Below are 19,494 nucleotides of genomic sequence, written 5' to 3' on the forward strand. Positions count from 1 at the left end.
TTTTGTATTTTTGTAAATATGAGATTTTGCCATGTTGCTCAGGCTGGTCTCCAACTCCTAGGCTCAAGCAATCTGTCCACCTCAGCCTCCCAAAGTGCTGGGATTACAGACCTGAGCCACCAGGCCCAGCCCTCTTTGTCTTTTTCATTGTAATTTGTTTCTTCAGTTGCTAGAAGAGGATAACCTTTCATGTTCTATTTCTACATTATGTTTTTTAACTTTTTTGTTATTTAATTTCTTTCTTTTCTTTTCTTTTTTTTTTTTTTTTTGAAATGGAGTCTCGCTCTGTCATCTAGGCTGGAACGCAGTGGCATGATCTCAGCTCATTGCAACCTCTGCTTCCCAGGTTCAAACGATTCTCACGCCTCAGCCTCCAGAGTAGCTGGGACTACAGGTGTGCCACTATGCCCAGCTAATTTTTTTGTATTTTTTGGTAGATATGGGGTTTCACCATGTTGACCAGGCTGATCTCAAACTCCTGACCTCAAGTGATCTACCCACCTCGGCCTCCGAATGTTCTGGAATTATAGACATGAGCCATCACGCCCAGTCTGTTTGACTCAGTTTTCTGAGATTTATATTGGCATGTGGTAGAAAGTGTGACTCAAGAAACTTTCCCCAATGTTGTTGTTCAAATATGCCAAATATTACATAATATTTTCTGGCTCTTACTGATGCATTTGTCTAACCTTAGTTTATCACTTGCTTTTATTAATTATAAAATGTTATGATACTGTAATCTGTTTCTCAGGTTTCCTGTACTATTTTATTTACATTTCTTTTTTTATTTTTCTATAATGTTTTAATTTTATTATCTCATAATGTATTCTAATGTCTAGCGATAGAATACCCATAATATTTCGCTCAATATTTTGAGTTTATTTGGGGAACACAGATTATGAATATGGAATATATGTTCAACATTTAGTTTTATTCTTTCTCTTGCTTTATCTAGCTTCGTTGGATACCACTACCTGGGAATATCCAGATGTCTGCAGACATTATTTCGGCTCCTTTGGGCAGTGGTCGAGTCTCCTTTTCTCCTTGGTGTCTCTCATTGGAGCAATGATAGTTTATTGGGTGCTTATGTCAAATTTTCTTTTTAATACTGGAAAGTTTATTTTTAGTAAGTATCTATATCATATGCTTTTAACACAGTACTTTCAAGTACAATTACTACTGTAATGTTAGTTCTAGCCTTAAATTCTAGGACTTGGGATAAATAAAATAAGAAGTAACATATATAATTTTGGAAAATATATTTTATTCAGTTTGCTTTCTGTGGTTGTGATCTCAAATATAGTGTACACTTATTTCCAAACATTAATCTTGGAATGAATAATATTCCTCCAAAATCTTTAGTTAATATAAAATATGTCTATAATCCAGCAGATCTTTTAAGTTTGTTTCACTAAAGAATTTGATATGTAGACTCTAGGGCAAACAAATTTCAGCCACTTATTTTCAACATATTAGGATATAAGAAGAGGAAGTCAAAGAATAATGGAATTTATGTGCTAACTATGTTATTAATATTTGTGTATCACAGAATTATAATTTACCCAAATCAGCTACTTAAATTCTGAAGAGAGTCTTAGAAATCAGTCCAAATACTTTTTATAATTTTTTTTAGGTTGGATAGAGGAAGTTCATTTTTTTACTTAATGAAATTTTTTTTTTTCTTTTTTTGAGAGAGGGCCTTGCTATGGTTGCCCTGGCTGGTCTCAAACTGCTGGGCTCAAGTGATCCCCCCACCTCAGCCTCCTGGTTACAGGCTCATGGCACTGTACTGAACTGGAAGTTTATTGTGTAAGATACCAAACCTTTTTCCGTATAAAGGTTTTACTAAAGTTTTCACTAAACCTAAAGTTTAATGTATGTTTAGCAGCTTTAAATAAAACATATATTTAAAATCTGGATTTATGTGAAAACCAAATTTCAAAATAAGTCCTAACATAATCACAGCAGCTAATTTCCCTAAGAGCCTTTGAATGAGGGAGATAAATTCTATTTTATTTTAAACTTTAAAGAATAAAATTAACTTTATAATTTTTATTGCCAAGCATTTTTATTGTTTTTTTTGTTTTTTTGAGACGGAGTCTTGCTCTGTCACCCAAGCTGGAGTGCTGTGACACATTCTCGGATCACTGCAACCTCCACCTTCCAGGTTCAAGTGATTCTCCTGCTTTGGCCTTCTGAGTAGCTAGGATTATAAGCGCCCATGATAACACTCAGCTAATTTTTGTATTTTTTGTAGAGATGGTGTTTCGCTATGTTGGCCAGGCTGGTCTCGAACTTCTGACCTCAAGTTGATCCACCTGCCTCGGCCTCCCAAAGTGCTGGGATTACAGGCATGAGCCACCGCACCCAGCCAAAACAGTTATTCTTTATAGGTGATATTGTCCTCACATTCTTTATCTAGATGTGAATTATCATATTCTAATGTCCCCAACTTTTCAGGCTTATCACTGCTTTCTGCCATGTACTAGCTGCCATATTTTGCTTCAAAGATGGCAGAACTTCAGTTTTTCTATATTCATCAAACATAACAATTATTTCAAAGTAGTTCGAAGCATGGTATCATAGAGGAAAAAAGACTGTACAATTATCCTTTGATGACAATTAAAATACTCTCATAGGTTATGCTTATCTATATTCTTTCTTGAACATTGAAATGTAAAACACAAAGTTTATGTTGTTAATATAATAACCCTATCATGGAAAAGCAAATGGTTTTAGTTTTTTGTTTTCTTATGTAAATTTATATCCTAAATGATAGGAATCTCTAAATACATGCTTTTTAAAGTTAATCATATTGTATTTTAGTTGTCTTCTACTTTATTACCTATTTTTTAGTACATGTTATGTTTCTACAATCACCATTTGTGTCTCTTAATGATTGTATACAGTTGCACATGGCAGCACTATTGTATTTGCTTAATCATTGCTCTATGTCGTATGTTAAAGTCATTGCTTGTTTTTGCTATTCTCAAGAATACTCTTCTAAAAATATTTTATATATACTTTCTGTATTCTTTTAAATTACTTTCTTTTTGGTGCAGTGGTGGGATCATGGTTCATTGCAGCCTCAACCTCCTGGTCTCAAGGGATCCTCCCACCTCAGCCTCCTGAGTAGCTGGGACTACAGCAGGTGTGCACCACCACACCCAGCTAATTTTTGTATTTTTAGTAGAGACAAGGTTTCAGCATGTTGGCCAGGATGGTCTCGATCTCCTGACCTCATGATCCGTCCACCTCAGCCTCCCAAAGTGCTGGGATTACAGGTGTGAGCCGCAGCGCCTGGTGGCTTGTTTTTAATCTATGCAAACGCTTTTGCAACTTGCTTGCTGTCTTTCATCATCTCTATTAGTACACAAAGTTCATTCTAATTGTTTATAGCATTTAGTAATATGAATATACAACTTTTTTATCTGTTCTCGTTGATAAACATTTAATTTGTTTTCACTTATTGTGCAAGGCTTTATTAAACATCCTTATTTCTGTTTCCTTGTATACATGGCAGGGAATTTCTCCAAGCTATGGACCTTATAGACACATTTCTGGAACTTAAGATATTCACATTTTCAACCTTACTTGAAATTGCAGAATTGTTCTTTATCATGCTTGTACCACTTACACTCCTGCCAACAGTTTATGAAAATTCCCCTTGTTCCACATCCTCACTCACACTCAGTATTATCAGATTTAAATTTTGCCATCAGGATGTGGTTTTAATTTGCATTTCTCCTCATAAGGAGTGGCATTAATCATCTTTTCTTAATTATATTGACAATTAAATAGCTTATTCATATCCTTTGCCCATTTTTCTATCGGGTTATTGGTCCTTTTCTTACCTATAGGAACTCTATAAAGTTCGAATACTAACCTTTTATCCATTATTGCGTTGCAAATATCTTCTAATTAGTGACTTGTCTTCTCTTTTTATATGGTAGCTCTATGTTATTCAAAAGTTTTTTATTTTAAAATTACTGTTTTTCTCCATTATGATTCACAACTCTTCCATATACATTTTAGAATCAACTTATCAAGTTCCACAAAATTCCAATCAGAATTTGATTGGAATTACATTGATTTTATCAGTTGGTACACAGTATAGTAATTGATATCATTGCATATTGAGTTAGAATTTGATTGACATTGCATTGGATTTATTGATGTGGAGAGAATTTATATCATTTAGATACTGAGTCTTCCTATTCATGACTTTGGCATGGCATAGTTCTTCGTTTATTTAAGTTTTTAAATTTTTTTTTGATGAAGATCTTACATATCATTTTTTGGTGGACTTTTTCCTCGGGATCTTAACATTTTTTCTGTAACTATAGTTTTAATATACAAATATGCAGTATAAAAACTGCATATTTTTTATAATAAAATATAAAAAAATCTCAAACACATACAAAAAAACAGAATAGTATAATTTCTCCTTACCTAGTTTAAACGGTTATCAACATTCTGTCATTTTAAAATCATCTATAGTAGTGTTTTTCAACCATTTTTTCATTATCATCCCTTCAAGGAGCCTTTTAGATATTTTTTTCTGATCACCCCTCCCATGAAATTTTAATACCAAAGATATACTGTAAATCTCTTTATGAACTGTATACATATATATGCGTTATCTGTAAGAAGAGTTTCTTCACCCCCTAAGAATGAATTTTGTCCCTTTTGAGACTAACATCACATCCATTAAGAAGACATAAACCATGCTACTCCCACTCCCCACCTAGTTCAACTATTAGTATATATATATAGTGCTTCTTTTAGATAGAATTTACTCATTGAAATAAACAAGTCTTAATTATACATACAAACATCTATACAACCCACACCTCCTTCAACAAATAGAACATTTCCATCTTCCCAGAAAGTAATGATATATTTTTGATTATACAGTCAAATTATTTGTTGCTATTATAAAAGAACCTAATTACATTTTGAATGTTTTTTTTTTTGAGACAGGGTCTCACTCTTTCACCCAGCCTCTGGGATGCAGTGGTGTGATCACAACTCACTGTAGCCTTGACCTCTCCAGGCTCAGGTGATCCTCTCACCTCAGCCTCCCGATCTAGCTGGGACTACAGGCACGCACCATCACGCCCGGCTAAATTTTGTGTGTGTGTGTGTGTGTGGCAAATACCACCACCATGCCTGGATAATTTTTGTATTTTCTGTAGAGACAGGTTTCGTCATGTTGCCCAGGCTGGTCTTGAGCTCCTGAGTTCAAGTAGTCTGCCCGCCTTGGCCTCCCAAAGTGCTGGGATTACAGTCGTGAGCCACCGTGCCCTGCCCCTTGAATGTTTATCTTGAATCTAGCAAACTTACTGAACTCTTACTGATTCTAAAAATTTTGTAGCTGGGCATGGTGGCTCACGCCTGTAATCCCAGCACTTTGGGAGGCCGAGGTGGGTGGTTCACGAGGTCAGGAAATCGAGACCATCCTGGCCAACATGGTGAAACCCTGTCTCTACTAAAAATACAAAAAAATTAGCCGGGCGTGATGGCTGGTGCCTGTAGTCCCAGCTACTCGGGAGGCTGAGGCAGGAGAATGGCATGAACCTGGTGGGGCGGAGCTTGCAGTAAGCGGAAATCATGCCACTGCACTCCAGCCTGGGTGACAGAGTGAGACTCCATCTCAAAAAAAAAATAGAAATAAAAAATAAAAATTTTGTGGATGCACTTTGTATTTCCTATTTAAATAATCATATCATCTGTGAATTTAAAAAGCTTTCTGGCTGGGCTTAGTGGCTCACGCCTATAATCTCAGCACTTTGGGAGGCCAAGGCAGGCAGATCACCTGAGGTCAGGAGTTAGAGATCAGCCTGGCCAGCACAGCGAAACCCCGTCTCTACTAAAAGTATAAAAATTACCCAGGCGTAGCAGTGGGCCCCTGTAATCCCTGCTACTCAGGAGGCTGAGGCAGGAGAATCGCTTGAACCTGGGAGGTGGAGGTTGCAGTGAGCCATGATCATGCCACTGCACTCCAGCCTGGGCAACAAGAGGGAGACTCCATCTCAAATAAAAATAAAATAAAATAAACCTTTCCAGTTATTTTTTAATAGTTCATATATGTATACATACATTTATATTTATAGACATGTAATTATATATACGTACACAGACACATACATATAAACGTGTGTGTATATGTATATATTGATGGTTTTTTTTTAAGTGTGAAGTTGCACTGAAGCAGTGCCTGCAGATATATTGTTCATAAGGAAATCTTTCTAATGTTTCACATTATGTTTGTTGTGGGATATCAGTTGTACTCTTTAATAATTTAAAGACACTCCCATCTGTTGTCTTATTAAGCATTTTTATTAAAGTGGTTGAATTTTATCAAGTACTTATTCTACATCTCTTGAGATAAAATATACTAAGAGACAATCAAGAGATTATCTTAGTTAAATTTTCTCCTTTATCAATATGATGAATTAAATGAATACAGTTTGTAAAATTTAAACCATCCTTGTATTGTGGGGTAAACTTAGTCATGACATATATTTTTCAAATGCCTTACTGGATTGAATTTGCTTTTTTGGAGGGGTAGGAGCTAACATTTGTTTAGACCTTTTGTGTCTTTTCCTAACAAATATTGGCCTGTGGTTTTTCTTTTTCATGCTGTCCATGAGCCTCGGTGTGTTAGTTTCCCAAGGGTGCAGTAACAAATTACCATTAATACGCTTACAACAACACGGATTTCTTCTTTCATAACTATGGATACTAGAGATGTGAAATCAAAGGGTGAACAGGGCCCTGGTCCCTCCTAAGGCTCTAGGGAAGAATCCTTCCTTGCGTCTTCCTAACCTTTGTTGGTTGCTGGTGGTCTCTGGCATTCCTTGGCAAGTAGGTACATCACTCCAGTTTCTCCCTCCATCTTCACATGGCCCTCTTCCCTCTGTGTGTCTGTGTCCAAATTTCCCTCTTCCTATAAATTGGGCTGGGTACGGTGGCTCATGCCTGTAATCCCAGCACTCTGGGAGGCCGAGGCATGTGGATCACCTGAGGTCAGGAGTTCGAGACCTGCCTGGCCAACATGGTGAAGCCCTGTCTCTACTAAAAATATAAAAATTAGCTGGGTGTGGTGGCAGGTGCCTGTAATTTCAGCTACTCGGGAGGCTGAGGCAGGAAAATTTCTTGAACCCAGGAGGTGGAGGTTGCAGTCATGCGACTGCACCCCAGCCTGGGTGACAGCAAGATTCTGTCTCAAAAAGTTAAAAATAAAATAAAATAAAAGACATCAGTCATTGGCTTTAGGGCCCACCCTAATCTATTATGACCTCATCTTAATTTGATTATATCTACAAAGACTCTATTTTTAAAAAGGTCACATTCTGAGGTTTCTAGTGGACGTAAAATTGGGGTAAGAGGAATGCTATTTAACCCAGTACACTTTGTGTCAAGATTTTACTAGCCTTATTGTAAGTCTTTGGCATCAAGAAATTACACAAAGATTCATAAATTCCAATCTTAAATCATAAACAACCCTTGGAGATATTATAAAAACCCAGAGTACTACACTGTTTTTTTTTTAGTTCTATCTTGAGAAACATACAGTGAATATGAATAATTCAACTATTTAACTTAGTTTTATGACCTTAAAACCTAACCCAGCACCTTTTACTATCTTTTTCAAGTTTCACAACAAATACTTTTATTAATGCTTACTCAGGTTATAGAAGGTTAATATCAAACAGAATAAAGTAAATCCCCTGAGGCAAGTAAACACATTCTCTGCCTGTTCTCTTTTTCACTGTAGAATGATGAATGCTCAGCCATCTGCATGTGCTTTATTCTTTGTTACTTCCTTTAGTCTAATTCAGTGGTTCTTTATGTGCATAACAATTCGTATATGGCCTTAGATCTATAAAAGTATGTATTGTACTTTGTAAAAAAAAAACTTTAATTGATTTTCCAGGTAAGGTTAGCTGTGTATGAGTGTTGGTTTCCCCTTTTTGCACACTTTAGAACTGTACTGTATGTGAAATATAACTTTAGTGTGAGTATAAAAGAAAACTTACATACATATCTTTATTCTGGGGCTTTAAACTATCATTAATTCAGTGTTGTGGATAGATTTTTCTGAAATCTTCAATTATGTAAAGATTTTCCACAGTGGAACTGTGAAGCCATTAACATTATCATGCCTATAAGTGAAGAAAACTGCAGAAGGTGAAGCTATGTTAACAGTGAAGTCATCTTGGTTCAGTGTACTAGATTACTACACAGATATTAAAAGATTTTTATAGGCCGGGCGCAGTGGCTCATGCCTGTAATCCTAGCACTTTGGGAGGCTGAGGTGCATGGATCACAAAGTCAGGAGATCGAGACTATCCTGGCTAACACGATGAAACCTGTGTCTACTAAAAAAATACAGAAAATTAGCCGGGAGTGGTGGCGGGCGCCTGTAGTCCAAGCTACTCGCGAGCCTGAGGCAGGAGAATGGCGTGAACTCGGGAAGCGGACTTGCGGTGAGCCGAGATCGCGCCACTGCACTCCAGCCTGGGCAACAGAGAGAGATTCCGTCTCAAAGAAAGAGAAAAAAAAAGATTTTTATAAATAAAAGACCTTCGAGGGTAATAGATTTAGTATCTTTCATTCAGTGTTAAACTATATTTTTTCCTTTATTTTTAGATTTTATTCATCACATTAATGACACGGACACTATACTGAGTACCAATAATAGCAACCCTGGTAAGTAGTTTGGGATGTTTGTTTCTTTACTCTCCACCTTGCTCCAAAAAGAATTTAAGGTAGAACATGTGACCTTATTTTAGGTAAATGATTAGTACAAAATTATTATGTTTACTGAGCTGCTAAATTGTTGGTAGTTAGTGTGTTTTTAAAAAAAGAACCTCCAAAAAGGCTGTGTTAATGTAACCAGGCAATAGGTTGTGTTAATGTGAGCTAGGCAACATTTAGTTCATATTATACAACTCACAATTTAATTACAGTATACATATTTGCCGGTGAATAATCAATATTTTCAAGAACCGATATCACTATTAATTATATCAGATGTCTAGAAGCGTAGTTCTCAGTTTAACTTAGTTTTAGAGATCTGTTGTTTTAGTTATTAATATATAGGCTATACAAATTTGTAACCTGTAAAAGAATTCATTTTCTAGTAATAAACAGAGGTTAGTAACTAAATATGGAAAAATAAATTGAAGCTTTGGCTCCAAAAGAAATTAATTTCTTAGAAATTTTTCTTTATTTTTAAAAAATAAACCATTGTGGCCAATGGGTTTAATCCAGTATGACAATTACAGGGAAAGTGAATATAAACGTTACTATAACTTTGGTAACAGTTATGCTGTTAAACTTGAACATCACCTAAAGCTTTATGTATTTAGATTTCAGGGATACTAAACTGATGTCATGTTGATGGAGATGCACATTGATCACTAAGAGGATAATTCATTAAACACATTTATTAAACCTACTATGTGTCAGGAACTATTCTAGGCTCTGGGGATATAATAATGAACAGACAAAAGTCCCTCCTCTCATGAAGTTTACAGTCCAGTATTTGCTACTCATTATCTTACTTTTCCCCCTAATTAAACCTGTCTTTTGTTAATGCTAGAAAGTCAGTGAGTAAAGTACTAGCTTTTATTCCTGTGGACACACACACGTATACCTTTGAATTATTATACTAAAATCTCTTGTGCCCTATCCCTTACTCAGAATTTTCAGAGAACGAAATAACATCCTTGTATTTAAAGAGAAAATTATTTTACTATACCTATTCTAATATTAATTGATGAAACTAGTTTACTAATATCTAAAGTTAATAGTACTTCTCCAGTAGGGAGTCAGTTCATCATTAAGGTAATAAATATTAATATCACAGTCACATTGATGATTTAGAGAACACCATCAGCAAAGTCAGTTTACTTTATATAGTGATATCTTATATCCAGCACTTCTTGATTTCTCTGCTGTTTATTTTGAACAGTGTAGTAAACAGTGAGAATATGAAACAATACATTTCAGTTAATGTAAAAAATTGTAGCTACTGGGCATAGTGCGTCATGCTTTTAATTCTAACACTTTGAGAGGCCGAGGCAGGAGGATTGCTTGAGCCCAGGACTTTGAGATCAGCCTGGGCAACATAGCAAGACCCTGTCTCTACAAAAAAAAAATTTAATTAGCTGACCATTGCGGCATGCGCCTGCATTCCGAGCTACTCGGGAGGCTGAGGCAGGAGGATCACTTGAGCCTGAGGGGTTGAGGCTACAGTGAGCCATAGTTACGCCACTGCCCTCCAGCCTGAATGACAGAGTGAGACCCTGTCTCAAAAAAAAAAAAATAAATTACAGTTGACATTTATTGAATGCCTATGTGCAGGCATTGCATTAAATGTTTTACAGCAACCCTAAGTGGTGGATACTGTCAACTCCATTTTCCAGGTGAAGAGACCAGGGAACATAGTAGTTAATTTCATCCAAGGACACCTAAATATTAAGTGGCAGAGTTGGGAATTCATTATTCAGTCAATTAACTTCCATCCACAGCCTGTGCCCTTTTTTTTTTTTTTTTTTTGAGACGGAGTCTCGGAGTCTCGCCCTGTCGCCCAGGCTGGAGTACAGGGGCAGGATCTCAACTCACTGCAAGCTCCGCCTCCCGGGTTTACGCCATTCTCCTGCCTCAGCCTCCCGAGTAACTGGGACTACAGGCGCCCACCACATCGCCTGGCTAGTTTTTTTGTATTTTTTTTTAGTAGAGACGGAGTTTCACCGTGTTAGCCAGGATGGTCTTGATCTCCTGACCTCGTGATCCGCCCGTCTCGGCCTCCCAAAGTGCTGGGATTACAGGCTTGAGCCACCGCGCCCGGCCTCTTTTTTTTTTTTTTTTTTTTTTGAGACAAGATCTCTCTCTGTTGCCTAGGTTGGCCTATAGTGGCATGATCAGAGCTCACTGCAACCTGATACTCCTGGGTTTCAGCAATCCTCCCACCTCCACCGCCCAAGTAACTGGAACTACAGTTACACATCCCATCCAGCAAAATTTTGTTATTCTTGTAGAGACAGGGTTGCCATGTTTTCTAGGCTAGTCTCAAACTCCTGGCCTCAAGTGAGCCTCCTGCCTCAGCCTCCCAAAGTGCTAGGATTAGAGGAATGAGCCACTGTGCCCAGCTGCCATAGTCTGTGCTTTTAACCACTATAATTAGCACAAGACAATTTCTGTCCAGAGCACAGAAGAAAAAAAGCACACTAAAATGTTGACTGAGAAGGAGAAGGAAAATTAAATGTTTGGCTTTGTGGCATGCCAAATAATGGATAGACAATAAAATTAAAAATAGAACTGACAATGAATATTCTTTCTCTTTGACAAATGATAAGTATAAGGGTTACTTAAGATGTGTATTTTCTATCTGCATTAAGAGTTCTTTACAAAGAACTGATTATTAGCAAAAACTCTATTGTGACATTAGAAACACAGTGAGAATGGCTGGTATTCTGTCTGATAACAGAAGAAATTGCCACTTGTAGATCAGTATGTAAGAAACATACATTTAGGCCGGGCACAGTGGCTCAGGCCTATAATCCCAGCACTTTGGGAGGCCGAGGCGGGCAGACCACGAGGTCAAGAGTTGGAGACCAGCTTGGCCAGCATGGTGAAACCCCGTCTCTACTAAAAATACAAAAATTAGCCTGGCATGGTGGCATGTGCCTGTAATCCCAGCTACTCAGGAGGCTGAGGTAGGAGAATCACTTGACCCCAGGAGGCGGAGGTTGCAGTGAGCCGAGATTGCACCACTGCACTCCAGCCTGGGCGACAGAGCGAAACTGTCTCAAAAAATAAATAAATAAAAATAAAGATAATATCTCAGAAATTTTAAAGATTTCCTCACTCTTATTTATTTTTAGGTGAAGGAGTACTAATATTCCTAAAATTAACCCTCTATTTTTTCCAGAAAGGAGACATTTAGGCTCCTGGGAAAAGTTGAGGTTGGTAGAGCAAGTGTCTGTCTCTAGAGGCAGTCATTTTCTGTTTTTTTGTTTTTTCGTTTTTTGTTTTTTGGTTTTTTTTGGTCATCTTCTCTAATCTGGTACTTTCCTATTGCAGTGATTTGTCCAAGTGCTGGGAGTGGAGGCCATCCTGACAACAGCTCTATGATTTTCTATGCCAATGACACAGGAGCCCAACAGTTTGAAAAGTGGTGGAATAAGTCCAGAACAGTGCCCTTTTATCTTGTAGGGCTCCTCCTTCCACTGCTCAATTTCAAATCTCCTTCATTTTTTTCAAAATTTAATATCCTAGGTAAGTAGTACCACTGAATTATGGAGACTTTGTGTAATAGAATACGTGGTGGAGTCTAGGGAAATATGGTCTGATTGGGGAGTTACCTTCCAAGCCTGTTCGTCTGTGTTTAATTTGTTCATTCCTTTTTGTTTTGTTTTTTTCTTTTTCTTTTTTTTTTTTTTTTGAGACAGAGTTTCGCTCTTGTTGCCCAGGGTGGAGTGCAATGGCCCAGTCTCGGCTCACTGCAACCTCTGCCTCCAGGGTTCAAGCAATTCTTGTGCCTCAGCCTCCCAAGTAGCTGGGATTACAGGTGTGTGCCAGCACGCCTGGCTAATTTTGTATTTTTAGTAGAGGTGGGGTTTCATCATGTTGTCCAGGCTAGTCTTGAACCCCTGACCTTAGGTGATTGACCTGCCTCGGCCTCCCAAGGTGCTGGGATTACAGGTGTGAGCCACCGTGCCTGGCAAGTTGTTCATTCTTATGATAACCTGATTTTTTCTATTTTTTGAATAGAGTTTGGCACGGAGAAAAGTGTAGATGACCAGTTTTGGTTTGGTTGTAGTTTTTTGGGTTTTTTTTGAGCCATGAATTATTTGGTTTCTCATTCTAAACTTACTGAACAATTCTTCCTCATTTCCTCTGAGGATACAACTAGATGAAATAGATGAAAATTTCAGGAGGAGAGATCCAAATTGGATGTTATAGGAATTCTCAATTCTAACGGTTGGAAACAGAACTTACTAAGGAAGGTTATAGAATGTTTTTTCCTACAGTCTCTGAGAGTATTATGCAGGATTGTCACCTGACTTTGAACCTGGGAAATCATTCTCTATGTCAGGCTTCTTAGGTTTATTCTGCTTTTGCTCTCTTCCTCAGTGCTTTTTTTTTTTTCTTAGAACACTGTTGCCTTCTTCAAGCAATAGACCTCTTTCTGTGACCCCTGCTTTTCAAAAACCACTAAACGAATGTTTTTATTCCACTTAAAATGGCAAAAGGGGCCAGATGCGGTGGCTCATGCCTGTAATCCCAACACTTTGGGAGGCCAGGGCAGGTGTATCACAAGGTCAGGAGTTCAAGACCAGCTTGGCCAAGATGGTGAAACCCCGTCTTTATTAAAAATACAAAAATTAGTCGGGCGTGGTGGCAGGCGCTTGTAATCCCAGCTACTTGGGAGGCTGAGGCAGAGAATTGCTTGAACCCAGGAGGTGGAGGTTGCAGTGAGCTGAGATCACGCCACTGTACTCCATCCAGCCTGGGTGACAGAACGAGACTGTATCTCAAAAAAAAAAGAAGATGGCAAAAGGAACCCCCAGTGAAAGTTCAGATCTGGCTAACTAAAGACAAGGATATCATTCATTAGGAATTGATAACTCCACATAAACCATACAATTTCACCTCCTCCCTGTGGATGTGATCTTTGGTCGGCAATCTAGAGCATAAAATAAATAGATAGGCCAGGTGCAGTGGCTCACACCTGTAATCCTAGCACTTTGGGAAGCTGAGGCAGGCGGATAACCTGAGGTCAGGAGTTCGAGATCAACCTGACCAACATGGAGAAACCCTGTCTCTACTAAAAATACAAAATTAGCCAGGCGTGGTGGCGCATGCCTGTAATCCCAGCTACTCGGGAGGCTGAGGCAGGAGAATTGCTTAAACCCAGGAGGCGGAGGTTGCAGTGAGCCGAGATCATGCCACTAGGCAACAAGAGCGAAAACTCTGTCTCAATAAGTAAATAAATAAATAAATAAATAACCCATCATATCAAGGAACAAGGCAGTGGCTTCTAGGTTTCCAGAAGACCAAAGGAAAAGTTAAAATTATTTCTCTTTGCCTGTCTGCCTCAGGTACAGAATTCACTGTAAGCTGCCATAGACACACAGAAGATGAAGAGTTGTGGTTATATAAGCTCTGCCGTCTTGTTTTCATCCTTTATGAATCAGCTAATCTCCAAACCGACAGTACTGCTTATATCACTCATTCGTGGTTTCCTGATTTGCTTGCCAACTTTTCTATGAAACAGATCTTTTAAAATAATATGAACTTATAGAAGGATTTGCTCAATTGGGCACAACAATCACCAGAGTTCCAACCAGGTTGATCGTTGATTCTCCAGCTCCTTAAGGATATTCTGCTTTTGTTCTTTTCGTTGGTAGTTTCCCTTTCTCTTAAAACCATAGCTTCATTAGAGGAATTAGCATCTAAGGCCTTCCTGAGTTTTCTGACTCTACTCCATAATGACTAGACTTAATTTCTTAAAAGGAATAATCTTCTGCCTTCTACACTACTAAAAAATTCTGAATGCCCATTTTACCCTGTATATAATACCTGAGAATGGAGTCTGGAATCTCCGTCTAGCAAGTGGTGCTACCTAGTCAAAACCTCATCTAGATACTAGATCAGGATTGTTCATGTATTTTGGCTTCTCACCTTTCTCAAATATGCTTTTGATCCACGTTCACTGCTTTTTTTTCTTTACCTTCTTACCATCTCACATTAAATACTGTGACAGACTGTCTCTAACACTTCCAATTCAAAGAATAAAAGTTAGTTTTATCCTATGTAATCCTACAATTTTATAGTGGACTCTCTGCTTATATCTTCTGCTTAAACTCAACTCATAAGCAAATGAAGTAGTTTTGTTTGCATTCAGCAATGTATGAGCTACCTTCATCTGATACTTCTTTTCTTATTTTTTTTTTTTTCCTTTGAGATGGAGTCTCGCTCTGTTGCCCAGGCTGGAGTGCAGTGGTGCAATCTTGGCTCACTGCAACCTCTGCTTCCCGAGTTCAGGTGATTCTCCTGTCTCAGCCTTCCAAGTAGTTGGGATTATAGGCACGTGCCATCACACCTGGCTAACTTGTGTATTTTTAGTAGAGATGAATTTCGCCATGTTGGCCAGGCTGGTCTCGAACTCCTGACCTCAGGTGATCTGCCCACCTCAGCCTCCCAAAGTGCTGGGATTACAGGTGTGAGCCACCACGCTCAGCCCGTCTGGTTCTTGTTAGGCGTACTACATAGAGTTTTTTGTTCTTTTTCTGGTAACTCCCTCAGCTTGTTTCTAGTCTTTAGATCCCAGCTGGGTGTTAGTGGAGATAATCAATGCAGGTAACAGTTTCCCACACTTTGCTGAGACTATGGAAACAATGCTTGATTTTAAAATAATCTGTAAAACACACAAAGATAATAAATGGTTTCTGAATTTTTTCCTCACAGGCACAGTATCTGTCCTTTATTTGATTTTCCTTGTCACCTTTAAGGCAGTTCGCTTGGAATTTCATTTGGAATTTCATTGGTTTATACCAACAGAATTTTTTGTACCAGGTGAGCTGTTTTGGCAAAATAATAAATTACAATAATGTGATCTTAAGTTAACCATTGTTATGCTGTTCTAAAACAAGTAATGATTTTTTTTATGCTGGGCATTTTTATAAATGCTAATAAGTTAAAAACAGGACTACAATTGAGATTATTTTGAGTTTCCGGCAGTTAGTGGTAACCAGGGCCCTTTGTCATTTCTACTTATTAGTTGAAGTTCATTTAAGTTATAGTGCACTAACACTTGCACTTTCTGTGTTTTTCATCCAGCCTTTCTGATGAGTATATAATGTGGTATTACATTGTGGTTTTGTGCTTTTTAATTAAAAATTTTTATTGACATAAAATAGTTGTACATATTTAGGGGGGTACATATGATATTTTAATACCTCTATGCAGTGTGTAGTGTTCCAATCAGGGTAATTGGGATATCCATCACCTCAAATATTTATCTTTTTGTTGGGAACATACAATGTGGTTTTAATTTACATTTCTGTAATGATCAGTGGAGTTAGCAACTTTTCATATGTTTGTTGGCCATTTGGATTTCATCTTTTCTGAAGTGTTTCTTCTATCTTTCTATTTAACTGTCTGCTTTTTTATATTGATTTATAGGAGTTCTTTATACATTCCAAATATGAATCCTTTCTCAAATATGTGTAATGCAATTATCTTCTTCCTGCTTACATCCTTTCTTGATATGCCTTTTCAAAGGAATAAAGTAAGCAGCAGAAGTTTGGAGCTTCTTTAAAACCATTTTGTGAAGGAGTGTATTATTTAATGTATTATGTAATAATCATGGCATAAATGTGTTCTTTAAAAAAGTGTATTTTCCACACAAAAACTTGTACATGCATGTTTATAGCAGCATTATTCATAATAGCCAAAAGTGGAAATGGCCCAGTGTCTATCACTAACGAATGGATACATAAAATGTAGTATATCTTTCTTTTTTCTTTTAAGACAGAGTCTCACTCTGTTGCCCAGGCTCGAGTGTAGTGGCGCAATCTCAACTCACTACAACTTCCCCCTCCCGGTTCAAGTGATTCTCCTGCCTCAGCCTCCTGAGTAGCTGGGATTACAGGCGCACACCACCATGCCCAGCTAATTTTGTATTTTTAGTAGAGGCAGGGTTTTACCATATTGGCCAGGCTGACCTTGGGTGATCTGCCTGCCTCAGCCTCCAAAAAGTGCTGGGATTACAGTCATGAGCCACCGCGTCTGGCCAAAATGTGGTATGTCTGTACAATGGGATATTATTTGGCAATAGAAAAGGAATAAAGTGTTGTGGTTGTGGTTGTACAACTCTGCGAATATACTGTTCAATTAAAAACTAGTTGTACACTTTAAGTGGGTGAAACATGAATTTTATTTCAATAGTGCTGTTAAAAAGAGTCTCAGGTTTTCAATAAATTTTCTCAAAAAGATAGCTTTTGGTAGTTAATGGGAAAAAGCTGACTACCCACTATAATATGACAAGTTAGAAACCTAACAGTGGTCTTACTTGCCTTAATTAGAAAAGATAGAAAAGGATTAAATAACAAATTGCTTTACAGGATATCTTAACTAAGTAATAGAATTGATTACTCTGAGAGACAGGAAATTCAGCTAAATTAAAAAGAATGTGTTGAAAACTAGTCTTATTTTATTTAGATTTATTTATTTTATTTTAGAGCTAGTGCTTGATTCTTAATTGTTTTCTCTTCTTTTCCTAAAATAATATAGCAGAGTCAGTGGACTTTTTATACATCTCTACTTTTTACACTAAGGAATCCCCTGAGATGGGTTTGCCTAGACCAGCAGTATTTTCAATTAAATCATGGTTTTATTCTACATAAAATCAATTTTTTTCCTTCTATTAGCAGTCCTCAAAACAGAAATTGGCAGTGCTTTTGCAGTGTTATTTTATTCTCACTTTAAAGTAGCTTTGTGTTTATTGCAGAACATTTAGAGATTATAGGTAAGTGGTTAATTTAAAATAAATTGCATAACTTGACGTAACCACTATTTATATTTTTGTGGATACTCCCCCCCTCCCCTGTCTTTTTTCTTTGCATGCACACATCTATACAGACACATATATTTTAGAAGTAAAAGTAGGCTGGGCACAGTGGCTCACTCCTGTAATCCCAGCACTTTGGGAGGTTGTGGTGGGAGTTTTACTTGAGCCCAGGAGTTCAAGACCAGCCTGGACAACATGGCGAGACCCTGTCTCTACAAAAAAAAAAAAATTCTTTTAAAATTAGCTGGATGTGGTGGCATGCACCTATAATCCTAGCTGCCAGGGAAGCTGAGACAGGAAGATCACTTGAGCCCAGAAAGTTGGGGCTGTGGTCAGCTATCACAGTATGTATGCTATTTCAATCATAGGGAAAAAAAGAAACTGCCCTACAACATGATTTTTGATACCGTATACCACTGCACAACTGTATCTCAATTTAATGAATCCCCTGTAGGAGGACATTTATTTCTATTATTTTTAAATAATGTTTTTTAGATTTGTCAGTGAAGAATGTTAAATGACCAGTTTGCCCTTTCATAATTCCTTTTCTAGAGGTAATTTTCTGGCAAATTCAGGTATTAAAAAAATGAAGGACTTTAAAGTCAGACAGAGCCGAAATTTGAATCCTGCCCTTCCCCATACCAATTGTATGACCTCAAATAGGAATAATTGATACAAAGCGCCTGCACAGAGTATACTTTTTTTTTTTTTTTTTTTGAGATGGAGTATTGCTCTTTCACCCAGGCTGCAATGCAATGGCACGATCTCGGCTTACTACAGCCTCTGCCTCCCAGGTTCAAGCGATTCCCCTGCCTCAGCCTCCCAAGTAGCTGGGATTACAGGCTGCTGCCACCATGCTGCTAATTTTTGTATTTTTAGTAGAGACAAGGTTTCACCATGTTGGCCAGGCTGGTCTCAAACTCCTTACCTCAGGTGATCCGCCCACCTTGGCCTCCCACAGTGTTGGGATTACAGGTGTGAGCCACCACACCCAGCCAGAGCATACTTTTTTTTTCCCCCTTTTCAGTGCTTTGCCCAAGTATAATGCTGGCCTTGAGGAACTTTTTAAAGACATTTTAATATTCTCATTCCCCGGATAAAACAGTGACAACTGATTTTTAGTAATCAACTGTTGGCTACCACTACTCATTTTCTAACTGTCAGTTTTAATGTTTTTGTTTTTATTTTTCTCCTAGAGATAAGATTTCAGTTTCCACAGCTGACTGGAGTGCTTACCCTTGCTTTTTTTATTCATAATTGTATCATCACACTCTTGAAGAACAACAAGAAACAAGAAAACAATGTGAGTAATTATCTTTGGAATTGACTTTTGTATCTCCTGAGAATAAACTTTTTAAGTCAGTATTTGAGCCACTTTATATTTGGGGTACAATTAGGCAATTTTGTCCCAAGATCTTAATTTTTAAACTTAAACCATAGAGCAGTGGTCAGCAAATTGTTCTATAAAGGTTCAGATGATAAATATTTCAGGCCTTATAGGCCATATGGTTTTTGTTCCAGCTACCCAACTCTGCTGTTATGTTATGAAAGCAGCCATAGATAATACATAAATAAATGGGTGATGGCATTGTTTCAATGAAACTGTTTACAAAAACAGACATCAGATAAGATTTGGCCCGTGAGTCATAGTTTGCCGGTGCCTGCCATAGAGTAACCACTGAAAAAATAGAGGTATAGCTAATAAGCCATTAATGGTGGTAAAATCTTTTAAAGATACCCTGGCTATGGTGGCTCAGGCCTATAATACCAGCACTTTGGGAGTCTGAGGCAGGAAGATCACTTGAGCCCAGGAATTTGAGACCAGCCTGGGCAACATGGTTAGACCCTGTCTCTACAGAAAAAGTTAGCCCACTTTGGTAGCACATGCCTATAGTCCCAGC

The 19,494-nt window shown here is 37.8% G+C and overlaps 1 protein-coding gene across 2 annotated transcripts in view; it reads left to right on the forward strand.

Annotated features, from left to right (window-relative positions):
• Window positions 1–19,494, forward strand: part of SLC38A9 (solute carrier family 38, member 9) — a 92,392-nt gene that overhangs the window by 52,102 nt on the left and 20,796 nt on the right. Inside the window, exons 7-11 of one of the 2 annotated variants that reach the window (XM_011942925.1) lie at window positions 956–1,126; window positions 8,659–8,718; window positions 12,100–12,294; window positions 15,490–15,597; window positions 18,790–18,896. In XM_011942925.1, the coding sequence (XP_011798315.1) occupies window positions 956–1,126; window positions 8,659–8,718; window positions 12,100–12,294; window positions 15,490–15,597; window positions 18,790–18,896 (641 nt within the window). The remainder of the gene's footprint in view (window positions 1–955; window positions 1,127–8,658; window positions 8,719–12,099; window positions 12,295–15,489; window positions 15,598–18,789; window positions 18,897–19,494) is intronic. The other variant, XM_011942926.1, reaches the window with a different exon arrangement.

This window comes from Colobus angolensis, unplaced genomic scaffold (genome assembly GCF_000951035.1).
Source record: "Colobus angolensis palliatus isolate OR3802 unplaced genomic scaffold, Cang.pa_1.0 Scaffold212, whole genome shotgun sequence".
Classification (NCBI taxonomy): domain Eukaryota; kingdom Metazoa; phylum Chordata; class Mammalia; order Primates; family Cercopithecidae; genus Colobus; species Colobus angolensis.